A 25,982-nucleotide genomic window follows, 5' to 3' on the forward strand; every position below is an offset into this window, starting at 1 on the left:
TTTGTTAGGTGCATCCTTTCAATTGAGTTTTCCCTGTAAATACATAATTTCTTATCAAAATACCTGTTGTTGTTTTTTTTATTATTGCAATTGCAAATTTTCTTAAAGGTAAATGTGTTTTAACTGTGACCAGAGTAGCTCTTTAGTTAGCCATTCTCAGGCCTTATAATGATGTTGTAGAATTACTCCTCTATTTCTTAGGCCTTAACTGCAATTCTACTTTTCCTAGAGTTTTTTTTTCTGTTTCAGCTTCCTATGGAATTGCAGGAGGTTTCTCCCCTGTAAGGTGGATTGTATTTCAAAACTTTTTCATGTTATTTATATTATTGTTTATATTTCTGAATTGCTGTTTTTAGAGTGAATAGTATATAAAAAAAATAAAGATAGTAGCGAATACACTTGTATTATGTGAATTTGCTGGCAAGTAGAGCTGCAGCTGCGATTTTGCAAAACTATATTTAGAAAACAAAAACATCATTTGGCATCTTCCACGTGAAAGTGTTGGCACTTGTACATACAGTTGTCCATTTTCACAAAACATATAAATGGCAGCAGATAGCTAGCAAACCTGCCAAAGTTTTTTTTTTTTTTTTTAACCTTTGAGACAGAATAAAATAGTGGGCTGAATACAATTACCCCCTTAATTCCTTTTCTACAGCCCTGACCAAAATGAGCTCAGAGCTAGCACAAAAGCTGACATGAAAATTTGTTTAATTATGTGTATTCCCTTTCTAAAATGGGAAATGTATATAAAAGTTTTCAGCCCACCTAAATCACATCCCCTTGAAATTTCAGACATCTTCCAGTATAAATAGCGTCTTTCTGAAACTGCAATTTATACATATAGGGCTAGATTCTATATAAGGCACCTAAAAAATCAGTGCAGTAATCATTTCTATAAGCGGCACCTAGATTTAAGCGCAGTATGTAGAATACGCTTAGTTGATATCCCAGCAAATAAAACTATACACCTCTATTTACACCAATGAAAACATGGTGTAAACCCCTGTGCATAGATTTATGTGCACTGAGCCATATTCTATAACTACGCATGTAAATTTTGGTATGCCCACAAAATGCCCAACGCTACTTTATTTCATAATGGACCCACTGCCAACATGGGTCATGTTTCACCTTTGGCTGCATCAGGGTGCGGGCCTCAATTTCTAATTTGGGCTGTTCAGCATTATAGAAGTTGAGAACCACACCCTGATGCAGCCAAAGGCGAAACATGGCCCATGTTGGCAGCAGGTCCATTTTAAAATTAAGATAAATAGTGTTGAGCTTATATATGAAATTTATAAGAAACTTTTTTTTTTTAAAAGAGAAGGATATGATATTGATAATGAAGAGGTTGTAATGCTGATGAAGACACAGCGCTGCGTAACCGTAGTAGCGCTTTAGAAATGTCAAGTAGTAGTAGTAGTAGTAGTGATCAATGAGGAGAAAGGTAAGGTGTGGATTAAGTGGTCAGTGTGATAAAAGTTGCCACTGAGGGCTAAAAAACTAGTATATGATATGGTGGTTTGATAATTTTTGATTAGTGTTGGGTGTTATATGTATGAATGACTCCCAGCACTGAATTTATTTAAGTTGGACTGCTGTATTTGATAAATGACACCTAAGTGCTAATTGATAAAGGGCACGTGCCTTATATAGAATAGTGTAGTGCAAATCTTGTGCCGGACTTATGCCTGCTGAAACCTGGTGTAGGCATAGTTAGGCAGTATTCTTTAATTCCATGCACAGCTTTTCAGAATGCCCCCCCCCCCCCCTCGACATGCCCCTGGCCACACCCCTTTTTGAGATATGTGTCATGGGAGTTAGGCACCTTGCCTTATAGATTAGTATACATCCAGATACATGTGCAGATTTTAATGAGTGCCAGTTAATATCAATTAGCACCCAATTATTTCAGAGCTCATTATCCAATTTATTTGCGCATACATTTCAGCATGCAGTGTTGGGTGCCATATATAAAATCCAGGGATAACTGCTGAGAGTACTTTAGTAAAAAGGCCCCCCTCGGATTGTAAGTCTTCTAGAGACAGCTGCCAACTGAATGTGGAGTGCTGGATTTCAGAAAACTGTATGTCCATGCCAAACCCACTAAGGAGCTGAGCTCCAAAATGCAAAGTTTTGTATTTTAGATGTGGCTTTAAACACCACATAGGTAAACACATTTGTTCCTCAAACACTCCTCCAAAGCTTAAATAGAAAAAAAAATAGCTTTCATTTATATATGATTCAGAATCAGTGTAAATTCTGAAGACCAAAATTTGAAAACAATACATCCATTTTGTTCTGTCTCATGTAAACCATACCAAGAACACACCCCCTTCAAAACCGTGCATGCCATGTGTATTCTTCATATGTAAGTAGCAGATTTTATAAAATTGATACTTGAACATGTTGGGGCCATTTACAAGTATAGATCTGCTATTTACACATGCAAATGCATTGACATCCGTAGATCATATATTAAGCATAGCATAATTAGGGCTTCTGATTTTTAGTTATAGCCGGAAACCCCTTCTAAAACTCCTTTGATGGAGAAATTGGGGTTTCAAGTTATAACTGAAAAACCACAAAAATCAGCCCCCTCCCACCTTGATCCAATGAAATCATCCAGCAACTGCTGTCACATCCAGATGACATCATCAGAGCAGGCCACTGCACCGCAGTGTACCTTTGTGACAGCAGGATCTTTAGCTTTTGTTCCCACCCCTATCTGCTACTTTGCTGGCTCTGCAAGAGGGTTTAAAACACAAGAACAAGTACTTTCTCATGAAAGCCAGGAAGTGTCTGTGTGACATTTTAAATCCTTGCAAGGTGCTGCTGAAGAAGCACAGAGCTGCAGAAGTAAAAGAACAAGATCCTGCTGCTCTGTGCTAGATCTCAGTAGATGGCTGGAGCTGTGGCAAGGGAATGCTGATGCTAAGCGGAAGCTGAATCTGCAATAAGAGAAGCTTGGAGAAGGAGGTGCTGATGCTGTTTCTGGAGCTAGGAGAAGAGGGCTGATGCTGTTTCTGATCCTGGGACTGGTAGAAGAGCGGCTGGAACTGGAAAATTGTGGCTTGGGTCATTGATGTGAATCCAACTAAAAAGCCACAACATTTTTTTGGTCTTGTGAGTTCACCGATACATCCCTATCTTTCTGACCCTGAGACAGCAACTAATTGCCTCAAAAATAAACTCCTAAAATATCAAACAATAAACCACTAGAATAAGAAGGCTTGCATATAAAGCAAACTGTGCATCTTTAGAGTGCCTCCACATTATGTAACAGAAAATGGAACATACTTTCAATTTCAAAGGGAGTTGCTCAATTCTTTTCTGTAAAATTAAATGAAATAGTCATTCAACAAAGGTAGAAAAAAAATAAAAGGAGAAAATGTTAAAATGCATCCTTTTCCCTAGCAGTATCAATATGTGTTATAAGTACCTCAGTTCATCATGGTTCACAGTATAGAACATTGCGAATAGTTTTATTGAGATTGTTAACATAAGCATCAAGGGTGAAAAAGATGAAATTAAGAGTTAAATCAGATTCCATATTTCAGAGGAATAAGGGAAAGGGTAACAAAGTAGGAATAACAGTAGCTGTAAAACATTTCACAAAGACTAAAATGTGAAATCTGGTCTCCATCAGAGGTCTACAGTACTGTACAATGGAGAACCACAGGTGGTGTGCTCCTAAGAGTACTGTATTGTGTTTGCTCTTTAACTCTCCGTTTAGAAACAGCACCTATTCTGGGGTTCATTTCTAGGAATTTATTATAACGTGGTCTTTTTATCCTCTCTTCTAACATGGAATTCCCTTTTATGGAGAGCTAGCTGAACAGTGGTACTCTGCTAATGCATTCAAATTTAAATATAATACAAATATATGTCTATGGAAAATAGTATTACTAGTGAAATATATTAGGATAGCATGGATTTAAAATGCTAATTTCCTTTCATAATGAGTCTCCTGAAAAATCATATTTTCCGTAGAGAATATATTGATCGGCCCCACTTTTGTAGCAATAAAAACAATCACCCCAATATTTAAACTCCATGGTCAATGTTTGAAGATAAACCTGGATTTTCAGTGCCAGCCCACTCTCCGGATAGTGGCATTCCGCATTGGTACCCGGTCAGCCAGACAGTTAACAAGGAGAGTCTTTTTTCCAATCTGAATAATGGTTCTGAAAATCCAAAGACTTTGGCACTATCTGGGCAGTGCTAGAGTGGTGTAGGGGCAGAGTCTGGGCCGAGATGGATTTTATTTGGGGATTAGCGATATCTAGCACATAGCCAAATAAAGCTGTATTGAAAAAATGATTGCAGCTTGAGCTCTAATTTAAATTTTAAAAATATTTTCCTAACAAAATGTTGATCCTGTGGCTCCAGAGTAATCATGGGTCATCAATCCCTTTAGTTTCTTTGTTTAAATATTGTAGAGTGATTCTAGACCATCGGTTATTATTTGATGTACAGGTCTTGGCAGTAGTCAAACCTTCAGTTTTTGACACTGAGATGAATTTGTTCCCTTCGATCATATCTCACAGCTCAAGTCCTCCATTCATTATATGACTCTTTATTGTCATCATGATTTGGATTATAGCAATTCTGTGATTGCAGGGATTACATCATCAGTGCAACCTTCTGGATTCAGCACTCCCAATGCCTATCTGCAATGCTTGCTTATAACTCTGCCCACTGAATTACATCATCATCATTAGTATCCTATCCACCTTATAATTGAAAGAGAAAAACGCCTAGATTTTGACCTAAATCGGGAGATAGACGTTTATCTCACAAAAACGAATAAATCGGTATAATGGAAAGCTGATTTTGGACGTTTTCAACTGCACTCCATCGCGGAAGCATACAAAGTTGACGGGGGCGTGGCGGAAGCGTGGCAAAGGTGGAACTGGGGCGTGGTTATCGGCCGAGGAGAGATGGGCGCCTTTCGCCGATAATGGAAAAAAAGTATGCGTTTGTAGCTAGAATTTAGGGCACTTTTCCTGGACCCTGTTTTTTCACGAATAAGGACCCAAAAAGTGCCCTAAATGACCAGATTACCACCAGGGGGAATTGGAGATGACCTCCCCTGACTCCCCCAGTGGTCACTAACCCCCTCCCACCACAAAAAATGATGTTTCACAACTTTTTATTTTCACCCTCAAATGTCATACCCACCTCCCTGGCAGCAGTATGCAGGTCCCTGGAGCAGTTGTTAGGGGGTGCAGTGAACTTCAGGCAGGTGGACCCAGGCCCATCCCCCCCCACCTGTTACAATTGTGCTGCTTAATGCTTAGTCGTCCAAACCCCCCAAACCCACTGTACCCACATGTAGGTGCCCCCTTTCACCCCTTAGGGCTATAGTAATGGTGTAGACTTGTGGGCAGTGGGTTTTGAGGGGGATTTGGGGGGCTCAACACACAAGGGAAGGGTGCTATGCACCTGGGAGCTCTTTTACCTTTTTTTTTTGTTTTTGTAAAAGTGCCCCCTAGGGTGCCCGGTTGGTGTCCTGGCATGTGAGGGGGACCAGTGCACTACGAATCCTGGCCCCTCCCAAATGCCTTGGATTTATTCGTTTTTGAGCTGAGCGCTTTCATTTTCCATTATCACTGAAAAACAAAAACGCCCAGCTCACAAATTATCGAATAAAACATGGACGTCTATTTTTTTCGAAAAAACGGTTCGGTCCGCCCCTTCACGGACCCGTTCTCGGAGATAAACGCCCATGGAGATAGACGTTTTCGTTCAATTATGCCCCTCCACGTGTTCAATTCTGGTCGCCGCATCTCAAGAAAGATATAGTAGAATTGGAAAAGGTGCAGCGAAGGGCGACTAAAATGATAGCGGGGATGGGACAACTTCCCTATGAAGAAAGACTAAGGAGGCTAGGGCTATTCAGCTTGGAGAAGAGACGGCTGAGGGGAGACATGATAGAGGTATATAAAATAATGAGTGGAGTGGAACAGGTGGATGTGAAGCGTCTGTTCACGCTTTCCAAAAATACTAGGACTAGGGGGGCATGTGATTAAACTACAGTGTAGTAAATTTAAAACAAATCGGAGAAAATTTTTCTTCTCCCAACGTGTAATTAAACTCTGGAATTCATTGCCGGAAAATGTGGTGAAGGCGGTTAGCTTAGCAGAGTTTAAAAAGGGGTTGGACGGTTTCCTAAAGGCCAAGTCCATAAATCGCTACTAAACGGACTTGGAAAAATCCAAAATCCCAGGAATAACATGTATAGAATGTTTGTACGTTTGGGAAGCTTGCCAGGTGCCCTTGGCCTGGATTGGCCGCTGTCGTGGACAAGATGCTGGGCTCGATGGACCCTTGGTCTTTTCCCAGTATGGCATTACTTATGTACTTATGTAATCAAATTGGTGGCAGTGTTCACACTCGATTTGATTTTATCTGCTTATGTTATATCTGTGTGATTGATTAGTGGACAGTGCTTTTAGTTTTAATTTACCTTTGAGGAAAACCTATGGCAGCGACATAACCACGTCCACACAGCCCTCCCAGTATTAAACAAACAGTTGTTCTGCACAGAAGCTGGGACTGAGCATCCGCAGGCATGTAAATAGCTACTTTCATGCAGGGGGCGCAACAAACCAAGCTCCAAATCAGTAGTTGCAAAATAATGAGTTCCCCGAAACCAGTCATTAATATTAAAGAATGACACGGGGACAAAGTTTGTCTCCATCCCCGCCCCGTCCCCACAGGTTCTGTCCCCGTCCCCGACCCGTTCCCGTGGGCTCTGTTCTCATCTGCAGAAGCCTCAAACCCTTATGATTTTATATTTAAATCTTTTTATTAAAATATAAAAAGGAACAATATGCTGTGCAACTGTTGTGTATAAATTACAGAGAACAATAATAACAATGAGCAGCTATAATAACCCTCCTTCCCACCACCACCCTCTACCCTTCCAACCCAAACAATAGGTGATTTCTACTACACCAAGGAATCCTAATTCACACTGTTAAAATGTCCAGGGGTATAAAATACAACCCGTTCTATATGCCCTAGAGGGGAAAAATATGTCCTATAAAGCACTGTTATGTTTTTTTTTAAATCTGTGGATAAATAAGAAGTCATCAACAATCTCAGGATTCAATCTAGCTCTCCTGTCTTCCACAGTCCTTCCTGGAACAGAAGTTGTCATCTTAGAAGATGTGCTGGTAGCAGGATGTACAGGATCTCCCATGCAAATTTTGCTAGTTGTGGCCAGTATGTTTGCTTGTTTTGCCAAAAAATCAAAATATCTTTGTAGGCATCACTTAAACATAAATAACAGTCCAGTTCATTAACAGGCTTCAAAGTAGAAAATGACAAAGTAGAAAGTTTGTCCCCTCTCCCCGTCCCTGTGGGCTCTATCCCCATCCCCGCCCCATCCCCATGAGATCTGTCCCCGCCCAGTCCCCGCGAGCTCTGTCCCCGCCCCCATCCCCGCGGTTACTGCGGTTCCCCGTCCCCGTGTCATTTTCTAATTAATATGTCTCATCCCACAAGCAATCAACAGATAATGGATGTTGAGCAAGCCCAGCCCCCCCCCCCCCCCCCCCGATTACAAGGGAGTCTATAGAACAGATAGTGGCAAAGGCACCCACTTACCCTGCCAGGCTCCAGTGCAAAACCTTTTCCTCATGTTTAGACACTACCGATTCCCAGTGCGGCAAATGAGTGGAAGCCCATTCAGTTCCTATGGGCTTCCTCTCATTTGCCGCACAGGAATCGCTAGCACAGCTTTGTAAAAGAAGCCCCCAAAGAGGTAACATTTGAAACACATATAGGATTTGGGGAGCCAGTATCATGTTAAGCAGATGTATACGACCAATGAGAGATACAGGGTAGGCTCTCCACAATGATATCTTAATAGCAACATCTCTAAAAAAAGCAAGATGTTAACCCTATATAAGGGGATATTCTATATATGGCGCCTAAAAAATAGGCATGGAAATCAGTGCTGACTAAACGTATTCTATAAGATTTAGATGCGGTATATAGAATACGCTAAGTTCACATCTCAGCACCTAAATCTAAGCACGTCCATTTACACCAACAAAAATGTGGTGTAAATCCCAGCACGTAGATTTAGGTGCACTAGGCCATATTCTATAACTATGTGCATAAATTTTGGAACACCCATCAAACATCTATTTCCCCTCCCACAGCCATGCTCCATTTTGCCTGCGTGCATTGTAAGTTAGGCACACTGCATTACAGAATGCACGTAGCGAGTTGTGCATGTAAATTCTAATTATTGCCAATTTGGCGCAGATCTCTAGGTGCAGTATAAAGAATCTGGGGGATAGTGTAGAAGAGTCAGAAGGAATCCAGACTTCCAGATAATTCAGTTTCTCAGTCACCCAGGAGATGGGAAACACCTCTGTCCACTCACACCTCACCTCAGGCAAAACTGGAAGAGCCATGGACTTAGGAACATTTACTGTAAATCACAAAAGGCGCCAATATTGAGCAATCAAATCCAAGAAAAAGGGCATAGAATCCTGAGGATCAGTTAATAACATGAAGAGATCATCCTCATAAGCCAACACTTTAAGATGTTGCCTCTTGAACAGCACACCTCAAATCACCTCCAATACCAGCAACACCCGCAACAGTGGCAAGGGGACATCCCTGGTGAGTACCACGCTCCACCCCAAAGGGCGTTGTGTAAACACCGCTCACCAACAACTGCACTGTAGGGTGAGCGTACAACATTTGAATGGCCTGAAAAAGGAAAAATCCCCAAATACCCACATGTTCCAGGACTGAAATCAGAAAAGGCCACAACACCTTATCAAAAGCATTCTCTGCATCTAGGCTGATCAATAAGGCTGGAATCTCCAGAGCTCGGCAATGGAACGTGGCCAACAGTGCTTTTTGTACATTAAGCACCAACTACCATCCTCTCACATCCAAGTGTTAAGCACGCTACCCCTTTAGGATTTGGGTGCACTGCAGATGAATTGCATAGATAAACATCTGGAAAATAGGTTTTGAAAATACCGAGTTGGACATTTTGAGAAGAAATTCATTCAAATGCTGCTTTATAACACTTTTTGGACATTTTTCTCTTTCAATAATGAGCCCCTTATTTTCCTGTCCAAGTGGAGTCACAGTCTATGTTCTACCTGGGGCAACAAAGGATGAAGTGACTTGTCCATCGTTGGGAGCATCAGTGGGGGAAGCAGGATTTGATTGCTGGCTTCCCTGAATTTTGTCCTGCTACTCTAACCACTAGGCTGTTCCCTCACTAACTGTCAATTTCATATTTTGCTTGAATTATATAAATTATTAGATTTATATAATGCACCTAAGTTTTCTGTTGCTGCATCTTATTTGCCAAAATTAATGAGTGCTAACTGCAAAACCTCTGCATTAATTATTTGGGGCATCCTCTGCAGTTAGCCATTCAGCTAATGTAGAGGAAATGCCATTATCACGCATTAAGTAAATGTGCATATAGTGTGATGAAGGTAGCTACAGTTATTCTGGTAATGTCTGCCGAGTTAAGTTTTCATGGGCAACTACCTTTTAAGCAACTGTAAGGCACAGTCCCCAGCTTTTCTTCACTTCCATATTAACGGTTAATGTTGCACTGTGTTAGCTGTTATACACCAAGAGGCTGATATTTAGCCCCTCGAAGGCAGGCCGGCTAAATGCCATGATCACCGCTGAGCACAAGCATTCAATGCAGGCCATTTCTGGTGACCGGCACTAAATATCCATTTTATTGTGGCCGGCTTAAACTTAACCGATCAAGTTAATATTCAGCGTTGGCTGGTTAAGTTTATATCATCAAAGATAAGACTGCTATTTATGCTGTCTGATTTAGCTGCTAAACTTAATTGGTGAAGCACTGAATATTTGCAGCTATCTGGTTATATCGCGTGATATAGCTGGTTAACCACTATGCATTAAGGACCTTATTCTATAAAGGTTATGTTCCTACAATTAAGCTCCTAAAATTTATGCTCCTAATTAATGAGCATAATTTATGCTCCTAAATTTATGCTCTTAAATTATGAGCTTAATCTATTTTGGAGCACAGAATATGTTCCTAATTTAGGAGCATAAATTTAGGAGCATAAATTATGCTCATAAATTTAGAAGCATACATTTTAGGAGCTTAATTTTAGGAGCATAACCTTTAAGGAATAAGGCCCTAATTGCTAATCTTCAGAGATAACCGCCTATCTCATGTGCAATATTAGCACTTAGCTGGCTAAGCGCTATTTATCTGGCCAGTTAAATAGCGCTGAATAATGGGAGCAAGTGTTGCATTAACAGCTAATGCAGCTTTGTAAATAAATCCCTATCATTTCATTATTTTCTCTAATTGCATTCAGAAATATTAATCAAAAAAGTCTATTAAAGACATCCTTATAAAAAACAAAGAAGCCATTATTAAGTAATACCAAATCAATTTAAGATTAACTGGACCACTTATCTGGTTAACATTTTTACATAGTCAAGTTGAACCACTGAATATGTACTCCTAAACTTAACCAGATAAATGAACCAGGTAACTGTAGGACATCCATTTAGATTGGCCTAGTTAACCGCATAAAGGGCCTCATTTACTAAGAGTGAAGTGACTTCACCAAAGGGCATTTCATCTGAAAAATAGTACAAAACACCAGGCAAAATCCCCTTATCTCAGGAGTCCTGTGCTATTTATGCAAAGTGCACTTTTATAAAGTCATCAAGTACCCTTCACAATAATACAGTTTTGCATGAAAGTTTATTCAAATGTGCGATTAATGAGCTGCAGCAGACCAAATTCATTCAAAGCAGCTCATTAATGAGAACAAACATAAAAAGGAGCATGCAAATAAAGCTTTGAGGGCAAGAAAAATAAATGACAGGAGGCATAGCTATTTTTCTGAACATCTCAAGAGAAAAGCTCAATTTTGTGTGGCAGCTGTAACATTTAAAGGGATCTCAAGGGCTGCAACAGATGCTTTCTGGCTCTCTCAAGGGCCCTCCATGTTATAAGAACAATAAAAATAGACATACTGGGTCAGACCAATGATCCATCTAGTCCAGTATCCTGCTTCCAATAGTGGCCATTCCAGGTCACAAGTACCTGGCAGAAACCCAGTTAGTAGCAGCGTTCCATGCCACCAATCCCAGGGCAAGTAGTGGCTTCCCCATGTCCTTCTCAATAACAGACCTTAGACTTTTCTTCCAGGACCTTGTCCAAACCCTTTTCAAACCCAGATATGCCAAATGTTGTTACCACATCCTCTAGCAGCGAGTTCCAGAACTCAACTATTCTTTGAAGGCCACTTTTACAAAGCGACGGAAGGCCAACGTGGCCTTACTGCTATCTAAAAAGGAAGTACTGCTGGGCTATTGCAGTAGCCCAGCAGTGGTTCCCACCCCAAGCATGCCATCATATCCAGCACTACAAAAATATATTTACTTTTGTAGCAGCAGTGTGTGTACCCAGCGGCAATCAGGCAGTGCCATGTGCTGCCTGGTTACCGCCGGGTTAGCGTGGGAGCCCTTATCGCCACCTCAATGGGTGGCAGTAAGGGATCCCCCACGAAATAACCACATGGCAAGTGTTTCACTTACCACAGGCCATTTAATCAAAAAAGAAAGACCTACCTTTTACCCGCTGCAGTAAAAAGGGGATCTCGGCGTGAGTCAAAAATATTTGCCGCAGCTTGGTAAAAGGGGCCCTGAGTGAAAAAATATGTCCTCCTATTTGTTTTAAAAGTATTTCCATATAATTTCATTGAGTGTCCCCTGGTCCCCTGAAAGAGTGAAAAATAGATTCTCTTTTACCCGTTCTACACCACTCAGGATTTTATAGACTTCTGTCATATTCCCCCTCAGCCGTATCTTTTCCAAGCTGTAAAGCCTTAACCTCTTTAGCCTTTCCTCATATGGGAGGATTTCATCATTTTGGTCGTTCTTCTTTGAACCTTTTTGAATTCTGCTATATCTTTTTTGAGATACGGCAACCAGAATTGAACACAATACTCAAGGTGAGGTCACACCGTGGAGCGATACAGAGCCATTATAATATTATTGGTCATATTTTGCATCCCTTTCCTAATAATTCCTAGCATCCTATTTAATTTTTTGGCTCCTACCGCACACTGGGCAGAAAATTTTAGTGTGTTGTCTACAATGACACCTAGATCTTTTTTCTTGGGTATTTACTCCCAAGGTGGACTAATGCATCAGATAACTATGATTCAGATCATGCTAACAACCAATATACTTTTATGCTGGTGGGTATGTTATAAGAGACTATTTTTGCATGTTCTTGGATGATTCTATTACAGTGCACCTCAGGTAAGAGGGTGATTAGGCGTCTTTTCAAACCTAGTCTATAAAGAAAAGTTTTCTTTATAGAGTACTAGTAAAAAAGGCCCGTTTCTCACACAAATGAAACGGGCACTAGCAAGGTTATCCTCCGAGTTCCAGCTTGGCCCCCTCCCTCCCCCCCTCATCTGAGTTCCAGGCCCCCTCCCTCTCCTCTGAGTTCCAGGGCCCCATCAACTCCAAGTTCCTGGCCTCCCTCCCTCCCTCTCTGTTCTCCGAGTTCCAGGCCCCCCTTCTGTCTCCTCCGAGTTCCAGGCCCTCCTCCCTCCCTCCCTCCCTCTCCTCCGAGTTCGAGGCCCCCTCCCTCCTCTCCGAGTTCCAGCCCCCCCTCTTCTCTGAGTTCCAGGCCCCTTCCCTCCCTCCCCCTCCCTCCAAGTTCCTGACCCCACTCTCCTCCGAGTTCCAGGCCCCCCTCCCTCCCTCCGTTCTGAGTTCCAGGACCCCCTCTCCTCCGAGTTCCAGGCCTCCCTCCCTCCCTCCCTCTCTCTCTCCTCCAAGTTCCAGGCCCCCTCCCTCCCTCCGAGTTCCTGGCCCCCTCTCCTCCAAGTTTCAGCCTGGCCCCTTCCTTCCCCCCTCATCCGAGTTCCAGGCCCCCTCCCTCGCCCCCTCCCTCTCCTCCGAGTTCCAGGCCCCCTCTCCTCTGAGTTCCAGGCTCCCTCTCTCTCCCTCTCCTCCAAGTTCCAGACCCCCTTCCTCCCTCTCCTCCGAATGCTAGCCCGACCTGCGCTGGCCGCCCTCTTCTCCCAGTCCTCCGCCTGCCCGTCGCCTTCCTGCATGCCGCCCAGAATTAAAAAGTTCTTACCTCGGGGTCCGGCGGCAGCAGTGAAAGGCGAGCAGGATCTGCACTTCAGCCTGCCTTCCCTTCTCTCTCAGCTCTGCCTCTGGTCCTGCACTTATTTCCTGTTTCCGCAAGGGCGGGACCAGAGACAGAGCCGAAAGAGAAGGGAAGGCAGGCTGAAGCGCTGTGCCTGCTCGCCTTTTACTGCTGCCACTGGACCCCGAGGAGCAGGCAAAGGACTAGGAGAAGAGGGCGGCCAGCGCAGGTTGGGCTAGCACTCGGAGGAGAGGGAGGAAGGGGGCCTGGAACTCAGAGGTGAGGGAGGGGGGCGATTCTCCCATGATTCTCTCTTCCCCTCGATTTGTACCTGAACGTTCTCTGGCTGGCTGGCGCTGGCTTCCCTTCCCTTTCACTGTTCCGCCTTCGGACTTCATTACGTTTTGACGTGAGGGCGGGGCAATGAGTGGTTATGGATGTTACGATCCCAGGCATCCAGACGTACAATGTTGGAGGTGCAAATTATTATATAGAATTAGCACAATTGGGAGAAAACATGCTTACATGTAGGGTGTGATAACTTACACCAGCTCCATAGCTGATGTAAATGCCCATGTCTAAATCTTAGCCAGAATGCAGATATAGTATTCTATAATTTACATGTGTACTGGTGCATGTCACCCAAATTCTGCCTATGAGCATGTCCACAAGCAAATGAATGCCATCAAACCATGTCATGCACTTTTCCTCCTAGTTAGCATTCTATGAGAGGTCCTTTACATGCAGAAGTGATAATGTAACATATAAATGACTGAATACTGCCATTGACAATAAAACTAGGCACCTGCTTACAAAATTACCCCCTCTAAGAATATGCAGCTTTGCAGGGCCTGTAATGGTTCTGCTGAAAGGTGGATATTTTTGTAGGTTGCAAGGGATCACTTGCGGTATATCAAGTGCTGAAATAAATAAATAAATAAATAAAAATAACATATAAAATTATTAATGTGAGTTTTCAAGCCCAGATAGATCCATTTTTGGGAGTGTTCATGGGGAAAATGCTAAGAGGTTGATATTTATGATTAATGAAGTTAATTCCAGTGTTAACTGCATAAATCTAGACTTTCTAAAATTTGGAGCTAAGGAAATGATAACTTCTGCAAAGATAATTTGATGTGTGAATTGATTTTACATTAAATTTTTCTAAGTCCAAGGCCCTTCCAGTTCCGCCTGAGGTGAGGTGTGAGTGGAGAGAGGTGTTTCCATTCACCTGGGTGACTGAGAAACTGAAATATCTGGAAGTTTGGATTCCTACTGACTCTTCTACACTATCCCCCAGATTCTTTATAGTGCGCCAAGAGATCTGCACTGAAATCCAAGCATATCCTATAACAACGTGTGTAATTGGCTTAACAAGCTAATCAGCACTGATAACAGCTCTTAACAAGCAGTAATGGGCTCTAATTGACACTAATTAGGATTTACATGCTCAACTCGCTAAGCGCATTTTGTAATGCAGTGCGCCTAGTTTCTAATGCACGCAGGCAAAAAGGAGCATGGCTATGGGAGGTGACATGAGCGTTTCGTGGGTGTTCCAAAATTTACGCATGTAGTTATAGACTATGGCCAAGTGTGCCTAAATCTACGAGCATGGATTTACACCACATTTTTGTTGGTATAAATGGAGGCGCTTAGTTTTAGGTCTTGAGATATCAACTAAGCGTATTCTATATACTGCACCTAAATCTTATAAAATATGTTTAGTTAGCATTGATTTCCATCCTGATTTTTTTAGGTGCCATATATAGAATGTCCCCTATATGGGGTTAACATCTTGTCTTTATTTAGAGATGTTGCTATTAAGCTATCATTGTAAAAGAGGCCCATCATGCCTTTTGAACAGCATAAATAGGCAGCTCTGTTCCACTACAGTTTCCAGCCAGTCTTATTCTCAGGCTATCAACAATAAATATTTGTATGATGTATGATTTCCATATTTTGACTACTTTGCAAACTGCATCTCTTTATGGAACTTGAAGGGGCAAACTGCCTACTCCTCATTTTTGGAATATATTATCAATTAGGGCCCCTTTTTACATGTGCCAAGGCCCCCTTTTACCACTGCTTGTAAAAGGGAAGTCTCGTCTTCCTGCAGGAAATGGCTGTGCGGCAAGTAAAGCAGTTGCCGCGTGGCCATTTCGGGGGGACGGAGCCCTTACCGCCACCCATTGACCCCACTCTGGCGCAACTCTGACACTACAAAAATAAATGATGGCGCGCTAGGGGTGGAAAGTAATGCCGGGCTGCTGTGGTAGCCCAGCGGTAATTCCTATATAGTTAGCGGTAAGCCGCATTGGACTTACAGCCGCTTAGTAAAAGGAACCTTAAATATACAGCTGCATTATATCCCTAAAATTTGACTTTTTATAAAAATCAAAACATACCCACCCTGGGGACAACAATTACAATAGTAAAACTTCCATCTGTGAACTGAAAGTTGTAATTTTATATGCTGTGTCAGTATTTACCTAAGCGCACACCTATGGAATGCCTTGCCAAAAGCAGTAAAAACTACGCTCGATCACCTAAATTTTCGGAAAGCACTAAAAACATACCTGTTCAGAATAGCATACCCCACTGACCCAACATAAAAATACTGGTCACTTGCCACACAACATAACCAAAGACTGCATTGGACATTACCTGACTCTTCTTCCCCCTTTCCCTCTCTAAGTTCCCCCCAACTGTTTCCTACCATACATATACCTCATTATACCACAATATCACTTTGTATTCATTCATACTATGTATTTGTTCAAACCGTAATCGGCTAACACCGTTAACGATTATAAGTAAGCCACATTGAGCCTGCAAAAGGTGAGAAAATGTGGGATACAAATGTAACAAATAATAATAATAATATGTTCAACAAGGGAAATTTGCAAGAACAAAGGATGTAGTCATGATTTGTGGCATAGTAAAATCTTGCAAATCAGACTCTAGGATGGTAATTTAATGTATTAGTGTTATAATAAATAATAGGAATATGCTATCATTATCTGAATGGCATCCTGGATACCACACAAACAAGCTGAAGTAGTAATTGAGAACAGATATTCATGCCAAAAACGTGTAAATAAAATGATGGATAGTGTATTACTAAAACAATGATGTGTATTTTTTTTATAATAGTGGACAACATTCCTAACATTGTTTTTTCTGTATTTCATCTCTCCTAGCTTCCGTTTGCTGAAGGCTTATATCATTTTTATCACACTGGCATTCCTAAAGCAAGGAAAAGACGAAGTATTCAGTATAAGCAACATTTGGGAAGAGATCCAAGGGTAAGCTTCTTCTGTGATTTGTCTATCATGCAATGATTGTTTCCATAGTGACCAATTTGTATAGTGGAGAAAAGTATTGTATAACAATCCTGCCATATTTAATTTTATGTCTGTCTCTACATATGACATGGAGGAGAATCATTCACGCCTGTTCGCTGTTGTTGGCCCAATTATGTGGAACGATTTTCTAGAACTACACCAACTCACCTCTGTATCTTCTCTTAGGGGCTCTTTTACTAAGCAGAGGTAGGGCTACTGCACGGGTATCACGCGCCAAATCGAACCTACTGTCGGAATACAGCGGGTGCCCGGTGTTAATTCTGAAGTTTGCGTGCACAGGTTCCCGCAGTAGAAAATAATTTTCTATTTTCTACCATGGGGACATTCCCAGCGGTATGTCCCCATGTGCGGCCACATTTCTGCGTGCTGCCTGACTACTGCACAAGTTGCGCATGAGCCCTTACCGCTAAGTAAATAGGTGGTGGTAAGAGCTCACACTACTTTTAATATTATAGCACAGCCATTTACTGCCCCATTTAAAAAAAAGGTCTTTTTACATGCTGCGGTAAAAAAATGGCCCAGCACGCTCCAGGCCACTTTTTACCACAGCTTAGCAAAAGGATCTCTTAGGAAGCAGCTGAAGGCTTATTTATTTTGCCAGACTTTTCTAAGATGATGATGTTTGTGGTCCCTAGTTTGATGGTGGTGGTGGTGGGGGTTTAATATGTTGCATATTACTTTATTTGTAGTAGTTGATTTTGTTTTATGAATGTATGTAACTGTTTTAATTATTGTGTGTGTGTTTATAGTTTTAATTTATCGATGTTTGACTGTGGCCCACTTAGATTAAATATGGATATATGGATAATGTAGGATATGACTTATCTCTCTCTCTCTCTCTCTCTCTCTCTCTCTCTCTCTCTCTCATAGTATATAATACATTGAGAGAAAGGGGATGGTCTGTCATTTGCAACACACAAAAGCAATGTAAAAGTAGAGGAGGTACACAGATCTTCCAACTGCAAGAAAAGGAGAGCACCAGAAGGTCAAGAGATAAAAATGAAATTGTATTTAAGAAAATCACAAATGTAGGGTCCCAAGGGAGCACTTTAAAAACAACACAACACTAGGAGGTGTATAATGAGGCACAATTAGGCAATAGTGGACTAGACACAGAACTGTGTTTTGGCAATCAATATCTGCTTCAGGAGTCACAAATTCTGAGCAAAATAGATAAGAAAACATAGCTCAGCTGCAATAAATAAATAAAAGGAGTTCTAAAATATGATGAAATGATGACATAATAAATATAATAAGACAGATATAATTTTAAAATATTTTGTTTATTTTTTTGCCATGGAATGCATGTCTGGGGGCGGAGAGTAGGCATGACTATGAAACAAAAAAAGTGAGGAGAAACCAAGGAGGATACCAAAAAACTCTTTATTGAGTATTTAAAACCAACCCGACACGGCCATGTTTCGGCCCTAAGACCTGCCTCAGGGGTCTTGGCCAATCTCAAATGTTGCAGTGTAATATCATACCTCGATGAAATTATGTTGTTAAATCAAAAACTTCTTTGGTCTCCTCGCTTGTAAAAATATTGTCAATTGCAAAACCAGATCAGGTAGCATGGAGCAGGGGCACATTACCATGTGCTACCTGATTAGCACATGAGTAGCGTGGGAACCTTTACCACCTCCTAAATAGGTGTCAGTAAAGGCTCCAAGCGGTAATGGCTATGTGTGTGGTCATTAAAAAAAACAAACAAACAAACAAACAAACAAACAAACAAACAGCAATTTTATTGCCATGCAAAAAGTGTCCACAGCACATGGGAAACCCACACATTGACAGCAGCGCCGGCCACTTTTTAGTGCGGCTTAGTTAAAGGACTCCTTTAAGCATTCACAGTTGTTAGTTGTATTGTTAAAATGACGTTATTTTACTGTGTTTTAGCTCAAACATGCTCAACCTGCAAAAATTGCTAGGTAGTAACACTAAAAAGTTTATATCTTTTTGAAGGTGCGGACTTCAGAATTGTTGAGGGATATACATGCATGTAAACGTGCACACCAACAAGATTATGCATGTTAAATGTGCAATATGTAGGCATTTCTGGGGACGTAGTTAGGGCAGAACTGTGATGGAGTTGTGGTGTACACACATAGGCATAGGAGCCAGCTCCATGGGTGCTGTGGGTTCTTGAGCACCCACAATATTGAGAAAACTGCTTGTATATGTCCAGGGAGGGGTTATTTCCACTGGGCTTTGCATCCTCAATAATTTTGAAAAGTTGGCTCCCATGTGGTGATTCTAAAAATTCGTGCCAAGATTTAGGCCCAAGTGCCGTGTGCTTAGTGCCATTTCTACAACAATGTCTGGATACCAAGATTCTCTTATAGAATACAAGCATAAGTTGGCATTGGTGTGTCTAAAGTTGGACACCAACACTTAGCCAAATCAATGGCAGTCATAACTGTTGTCACCTAACTGTGCCCTGAAGTGTGCGTATCTTATTTTATTTTAAAAGTTACACGTGTACCTCATAGACTAGTCTGCCCATGTGTGCGTCCCCTTGAACCTACATCCTAAGCGATTTTGGCGCATATGTTACAGAATACCACCCACCACATGTGCAGATAAATGCTAATTTGTGGTCCTAAACACCTGCTTAAGTGTTATTATTCTAGAACTTATGCACTCAATCAGTGCCTATCTTTAGTTATCAATTTATTGAATTGCTCTTATATTTTTTAAAGTCCATGGGGCTCATATTCAGCTGGTGGGAGACAGCCTGCATAAGTGCTGCGGTCAACGCTGACCCCCTGATATTCAATGCTGGGCCGTTTCTGGTGACCGGCATTGAATGGCCAGAGTTTTCTTGGCTGGCTAAGTGAATATTCAGCACTGGCCCTCTAATTTAATAGCGGGCAAAGATAGGACTGCTATTTATGTGGTCCAATTTGCCCGCTTAACTTAGCTGGTCAGTGCTGAATATTGCCGGTTGTCTTGTGATATAGTTGGTTAACTTTTTGGCACTGAACAAAAATATTCAGCAGAGATAACCTTGTATGGCTGGTTAAATAGTTTTGAATATTGGGGGCCATGTGTAAAAGCATAGGGGATAGTTTTATAAGGCACTTTTCATGCATAAAATAGTGCTTATAAAGTTACCCCATGCAAAAGTATAGTGATAAAAATGCTCATACTTTTATCTGACTTGGGTGTAGGAGTATTCTGAGGTGGGTTTTGGACTGAGCACAGATGGAGTTGTGATTTATGCATGTATTCCATCAATTATGGGCCTGATAGTCAGCAGGCAGCACTCGTGTTTTGCTGACTGCCGCTGGCTTTAAACCCAGAAATTCAGTACCAGGTCATGTCTGGGCACCAGCATTGAATTTTTGGGTTTATTGAGCTGGCTAACACCAACTTTGAACCAATTTGGTATTAGTGGTTTATAAATTGGAAACTGTAACTGTATAAAGATAGGACTGACTGTTATACAGTCTTATTTATGCATTATCTTGGCCAGTTAAGTGATAAATAATGGCACTCAACTGGCCCTTTAGCATTTAATGCCTGATGTATCCCTACATTAATTGCTAGTACAGAGCCACGTTAAGAGGCTATGCAGTAGTATTAAGTGTATTTTCCCCCTGGATTCTATAAAGGTCGCACAAATTTGGGAATGATCCCCTGAGTTGAGTGCACAACTAAATTAATTAGTGAGCATTAGCACTCAATAATTCTGAATTGACTGCTAACAATTGGCATTAATTTGGAGTTGTGCGTGCAATACCTATGCACAATTCTATAAAGATCTGCACCTAAATCTTCTTGTATGCAACCCAAAAGGGGGCATGGCCATGGGTGGGGCATGGGTGGGTCAAGTTTCAAGTATATTATTCGAGTTTATTATTCATTTACTATCCTGCCCCATGGAAGGCCATCTGGGCAGCTTACAATCTAAAATAGTAAAGGAGACAAGAAAGTAGAGAAATGGGGTTTAGACATGACTTTCAGGATAGGGGGCTAGAACTACAATAATAGGATAGGAGGGGCGAAAAACATTAGGGGATGTTACAAGTATCTTTGAGATCTTAACAGGAAACCACTGGAAATGCACATAAACCTTAATGGTATGCGTCTTTGAAAAGGTGGATCTTGAGATCTGTTTCAAATTTGTCAAGTGAAGTCTGTAGACAAACAGAAATAGGGAGACAGTTCCAAAGCTGGGGTCCTTGCATACAAAAAAATAACGTGTCTAGTGTGCTCATGGGTTATTTCTCAGTGACTGGGTACTACTAATTGTGTTGTGCAGATTTGAGTGTTCTTACAGGGAAGTAAGTAATGAGGTGGCGGAAGAGATAAAGGAGCTGTCCAGCATGTAAAGTTTTGAAAACAAGTAGTAGGATTTTATAAGTGATGCAATGGGTGACAGGAAGCCAATGAGCTTTTTTAAGATATGGGGTGGCATGATCATATTTGTGTGAGGGCCATTCCAAACAGTTACACGTGGAGGGGCATTTTTGAACGGGGACGCCCATCTCTAAGGGCGTCCATCTCTGAGGATGTCCCCACAAAGGGCGGGACATCCCGTATTATCGAAACAAGATGGGCATCCATCTTTCATTTCGATAATATGGTCAGGGACGCCCAAATCTCAACATTTAGGTCGTCCTAAGAGATGGCCGACCTAAATGTTGAGATGGTCGACCTTAGAGATGGTCGCCCCCGGTTTTCAGCCATAATGGAAACCGAGGACGCCCATCTCAAAAATGACCAAATCCAAGCCCTTTGGTCATGGGAGGAGCCAGCATTCGCAGTGCACTGGTCCCCCTCACATGCCAGGACCAGTGCACTGATCCCCCTCAGATGCCCTAGAGTGCACTGCAGTGGTCTTCATAAATTGCTCCCATGGTGCATAGCTCCCTTACCTTGGGTGCTGAGCCCCTGAAACACACTACCCACAACTGTACAACACTACCAGAGCCCTTAAAGGGTAAAGGGGGCACCTAGATGTGGGTACAGTGAGTTTTGGGTGGGTTTTGGAAGGCTCCCATTTACCAGCACAAGTGTAACAGGTAGTGGGGGATGGGCCTGGGTCCGCCTGTCTGACGTGCACTGCAGTACCCACTAAAAATTGCTCCAGGGACCTGCATACTGCTGTGATGAAGCTGGGTATGACATTTGAGGCTGGCATAGAGGCTGGCGAAAAATGTTTTAAAATTTTTTTAGGGTGGGAGGGGGTTGGTGACCACTGGGGGAGTAAGGGGAGGTGATCCCCAATACCCTCCGGTGGTCATGTGGTCAGTTTGGGCACCTTTTCAAGGCTTGGTCGTGAAAAAAATTGGACCAAGTAAAGTCGGCCAAGTGCTTGTCAGGGACGCCCTTCTTTTTTCCATTATCAGCCGAGGACGCCCATCTCTTAACCACGCCCCCATCCCGCCTTCGGTACACTGCCGACACACCTCTGTGAATTTGGTCGTCCCCACGATGGAAAGTAATTGAGGACACCCAAAATCGGCTTTCAATTATGACGATTTGGGCGACCTTGAGAGAAGGACACCCATCTCCCGATTTGTGTCGGAAGATGGGCGTCCTTCTCTTTCGATTATGCCCCTGATAGTGTTACAGAATCTGGGGGATGTGCGCCCAACTTGCATGCCAGAATTTACACCAGGTTTCAGTTGGTGTAAGTCTTCACACCCAAAGATGGGAGTGGGAATCCATACTAGGCGCTATTTTATAAAAAATGTTCAGCTAGAAGCACTCTTTATAAAATGGCCTTGAGCACAGATTTTTCCTGGTGCCTATTTTTCAGTGCCAGTTACTGAATGCGGTCCTTTGTGTCAAGAGGTAGGGCATGGGCAGAGAGTGGGTATGGAAGGCTTTTGATTGTTAATGCGTTACAGTTACACTAGCTCACTAAGGGGCCCTTTTACTAAGCCACATAGACGCTTATGCACTTCCAACGTGTGCCAATTTGGGACTACCACCTGGCTACCACCTGGCCCGGGTGGTAATTTCATTTTTTACTCACGTTCAATACATACGCTGGAAACATTTTTTTTCCAATGCACTGAGCTAACCGGGCAGTAATCAGCAGTGTTCATGCGCTGACAAGTACCATCTGGTTAACGCGTGAGACCTTACTGCTAAGTCATTGGGTGGCAGTAAGTTCTCAGACCTAAAATGGATGCACACCAATTTTTATTTTGCCGCACATCCATTTTCGGCCAAAAAAGGGCCTTTTTTACAGGCATACTGAAAAATGGATTTGCAGATGTCCAATATACATGTCTACACTAGCACAAGCCATTTTTTTCAGTGCACCTTAGTAAAAGGACCCCTCACTGTCTAACGCAGAGTTATATAGGTGGCACTCAGTGACTCCATGTTACCTGGGAGCCAGTACCACTTATTAATTTGAATGTTAACACACAACCTGCAATTAAAACAATAGTGGGAATGCCCCTATTGGGTGCCATGTTAAATTTGCAGCTACTGCATGGTAAAATCCCATGCTAAGCTGCAGTGAACTGCAAGTTGTATCACAGTTTAGAAAAAGGGCTCCTAACTCAAACTGGATATGTTAGCACTGAATATTTCAAATGGATATAGCAGATATGCGTCTGAAAACACTGTGTGGTGAGAGTGGGGACAGCCAGGAGCTCCAATTAAAGAACTAAGGTGCTCTTTTATGAAAGTGCATTAAGCACTTAGGAGGAGATTCTATATATGGCGTCTGAAAAGTTGGAATAGAAAAAAAGATGCGAATCGCCAATGGCAATGTTGAGAAAAATAATTTATTCACCACATTAAAATAGGCCCGACACGGCCGCGTTTCACCCTCCTAAAGGGCTGCATCAGGGACTAGCATATAACATCCCAGGAGAGGAGTTGTTTTAGTCCAGTAAGTGGAATTGGTTTTACTACACCACTGGGTTGTTATAAGCTAACCCATGATGCAGCCCTTTAGGAAGGCGAAACGCAGCCATCTCGGGCATATTTTAAATAATGTGGTGAGAGCAGGGACAAGATAGCGACTACAGAGGTCGTGTGTATCTGAACTCCTGATTCTCAACAAACACTATCGCTATTGAGGAAGCAGTACTCACACCCCAGAATTATTATGGGGAAGAGGAAAGGGAAACCAAGGGTACAGTCCCCCTCCAACCCTGAAAGTCCCACTCTTCGACAGCCGATGTTGGAGAAATTCGGCATTCAGAAACTGGAAACACAAATGCCCACGTTGGTTAGAACCGATGAAACTCAGCCAGATCGCAGCATAGAGGCGGCTTCGTTGAGTCCGCCTTTGCACACAGCTCCCCCGCGACCCGGAAGCAGTTTGATGTCGGCAGAGATGCAGCAGGAGACATCGTCCGAAGAGTTGATTTCTCAAGCAGCTACTCAAGTTGTACATACAGGACGTCAGAAACAGAAGGAAACCTTTTGCGGGAAGAAGAGGACCTCAGCTGGCAGGGGTTGGGTTCCCCCAGCAGCAAAGGTAGGCGACAGCGGGTTGGCGGCAGGAGGCGGGGTCGAGAGGGTTATCGGCAGGGGGGCAAAGTTGGTGGTGGCGGTGGCGGCGGGGGCTAAAGTGTGCCCCCTCACCTTGGGCTCTGGACCCCCCTCCGGCCAAAATCTGGCTACGCCCCTGATTTACACCACTGAAAACCTGGTGTAAATACTTGTGCCTAAATATAGGCATGTTCCCCAAATTCTATAACAACATATATAAATACAAGAAAAGCCCTTGACATATACTCCTCCCATGGCTGTGCCCCCTTTTCAGCTATGCATGCTGCGTTAAATTTGGGTTTAGTGCACAGTAAAATTCTGTATTATAACATGTTAAGCTAAGCTTCTAGTGCACTTTATTAAAAGGACTCCCAAAGTAGCTGAATGAGGCAGAGGAGTAGCCTAATGGTTAGAGTAGCAGTCTGGGAACTAGAAAGTCAGGTTCAAATCCTATAGTAGAACATTGTAGCACATTGGAGTGGAGGAGTGGTCTAGTGGTTAGAGCACCAGTCTTGCACTCCAGAAGTGGCCGGTTCAAAGCCCACTGCTGCTCCTTGTGATCTTGGGCAAGTCACTTAACCCTCCATTGCCTCAGGTACATACTTAGATTGTGAGCCCTCCTGGGACAGAGAAATATCCAGTGTACCTGAATGTAACTCACCTTGAGCTACTACTGAAAAAGGTGTGAGCAAAATCTAAATAAATAAATAAATTGTGGCCCTGGTCAAGCCATCTAACTCTTCATTGCACTGTGGCCCTGGCAACCTCATCCCATTTAGGGCCTGCTACACTTGTGGCAATCCCAAGAGCCATCTACAGCCTACAAGAGAGAGTAGCTAGAGGGCCTTTCTCCAAAAATTGCAATCTACCATTAGTAATTAAAATCATCCACTGTACCTTAAGTGGCCAAGGTATTGTCCATTTTTAAAAAGGGTTGAACCAGCTTGAACTATGGTGACTGGTCAAATGCATGTTCAGAAGGAATTCCAGGTGATTTCTTTGTGACTATATTCATACATTCACTCACAGGTCAATTTACAGCCACTGGAGTCAGCATTTTCTTTTCTTTTTTTCTTTGAAATGCCGGCTGCAGCCATTGATAAGCTTTGGAAATTTAGCACTGCTATTCAGATAGTGAGCAGTGCTGAATAACTGGACAGAACAGCACCTGCCGGTGTTATCCAGATAGTAGCATATGCAGTTCATGATCTGGATACCTTATCCAGTTAACTTTGCTGACGATAACTCTTACCAGGATAATTTAATTTCTCGAATCGCCCATGTTCCATTCGCACTCCACTCTGACATTTTTCAGGATAGTGCTGGGATGGCTAGTAACAATTTTCAGCGTCACTACGCAGATAGTGTTACTGAAGATCACTGGATAGACCCATCCAGCAACAGTTATCCAAACAGTCGGTATAGCAATCTGGATAAGTACTTTCAAATATTACTCTCCAATTTTCTGCCATACAGTAAAAAGCAGCAGCAGCAGGTTTCTCCTCAGGTACCTTAATTTTTCCAGCCCTGCATTCTTTCTCCTGAGTCATCCCGTAAGATCAGGTGCAGCACTTTATCAGCGAGATGGCTGTTTCCTGCAAGCAATATAGGAACATGTCCCAAGGTGCTGTCTGTCTCAGTGAAGAAAATAGGTTTGCTCAATAGAAGTAATGAGGCATCCAGTGAACTGATATTTGCTTTGATTGCATTGAAATAATTTTTATGGAATGATAAGTGCAGTGTGTCTGTCCCTGCTGTTCACTATTCTTTGTCAAGCTTAAGAAATGTTATTTGGCAGTCATCCACCTATATTCATAAGACAATATTTTTCCTTCTTGGATTTTGCAGATATAAGGATGAAATAATTCCCCTTTAATTGCTTTCCTCCATCTTTGCTTCGTTTTCTTCCTTCAGTCCTTTCCCCTTTGAGTGATGTGTCGAGGGTCAAGAGTGGCCAGTGATGAAGCCCAGAAAAAATG

The 25,982-nt window shown here is 42.4% G+C and overlaps 1 protein-coding gene across 2 annotated transcripts in view; it reads left to right on the forward strand.

Annotated features, from left to right (window-relative positions):
• The window catches only part of PCSK2 (proprotein convertase subtilisin/kexin type 2), a 333,492-nt gene that overhangs the window by 34,350 nt on the left and 273,160 nt on the right, over positions 1 to 25,982 (forward strand). The window contains exon 2 of one of the 2 annotated variants that reach the window (XM_030196350.1): positions 16,369 to 16,473. The exons of the other annotated variant lie outside the window; for it this stretch is intronic. Within the exon in view, the coding sequence (XP_030052210.1) occupies positions 16,369 to 16,473 (105 nt within the window). The remainder of the gene's footprint in view (positions 1 to 16,368; positions 16,474 to 25,982) is intronic. 2 annotated transcript variants of the gene reach the window in all.

The sequence above is a fragment of the Microcaecilia unicolor genome, chromosome 3 (genome assembly GCF_901765095.1).
Source record: "Microcaecilia unicolor chromosome 3, aMicUni1.1, whole genome shotgun sequence".
Taxonomy (NCBI): Eukaryota; Metazoa; Chordata; class Amphibia; order Gymnophiona; family Siphonopidae; genus Microcaecilia; species Microcaecilia unicolor.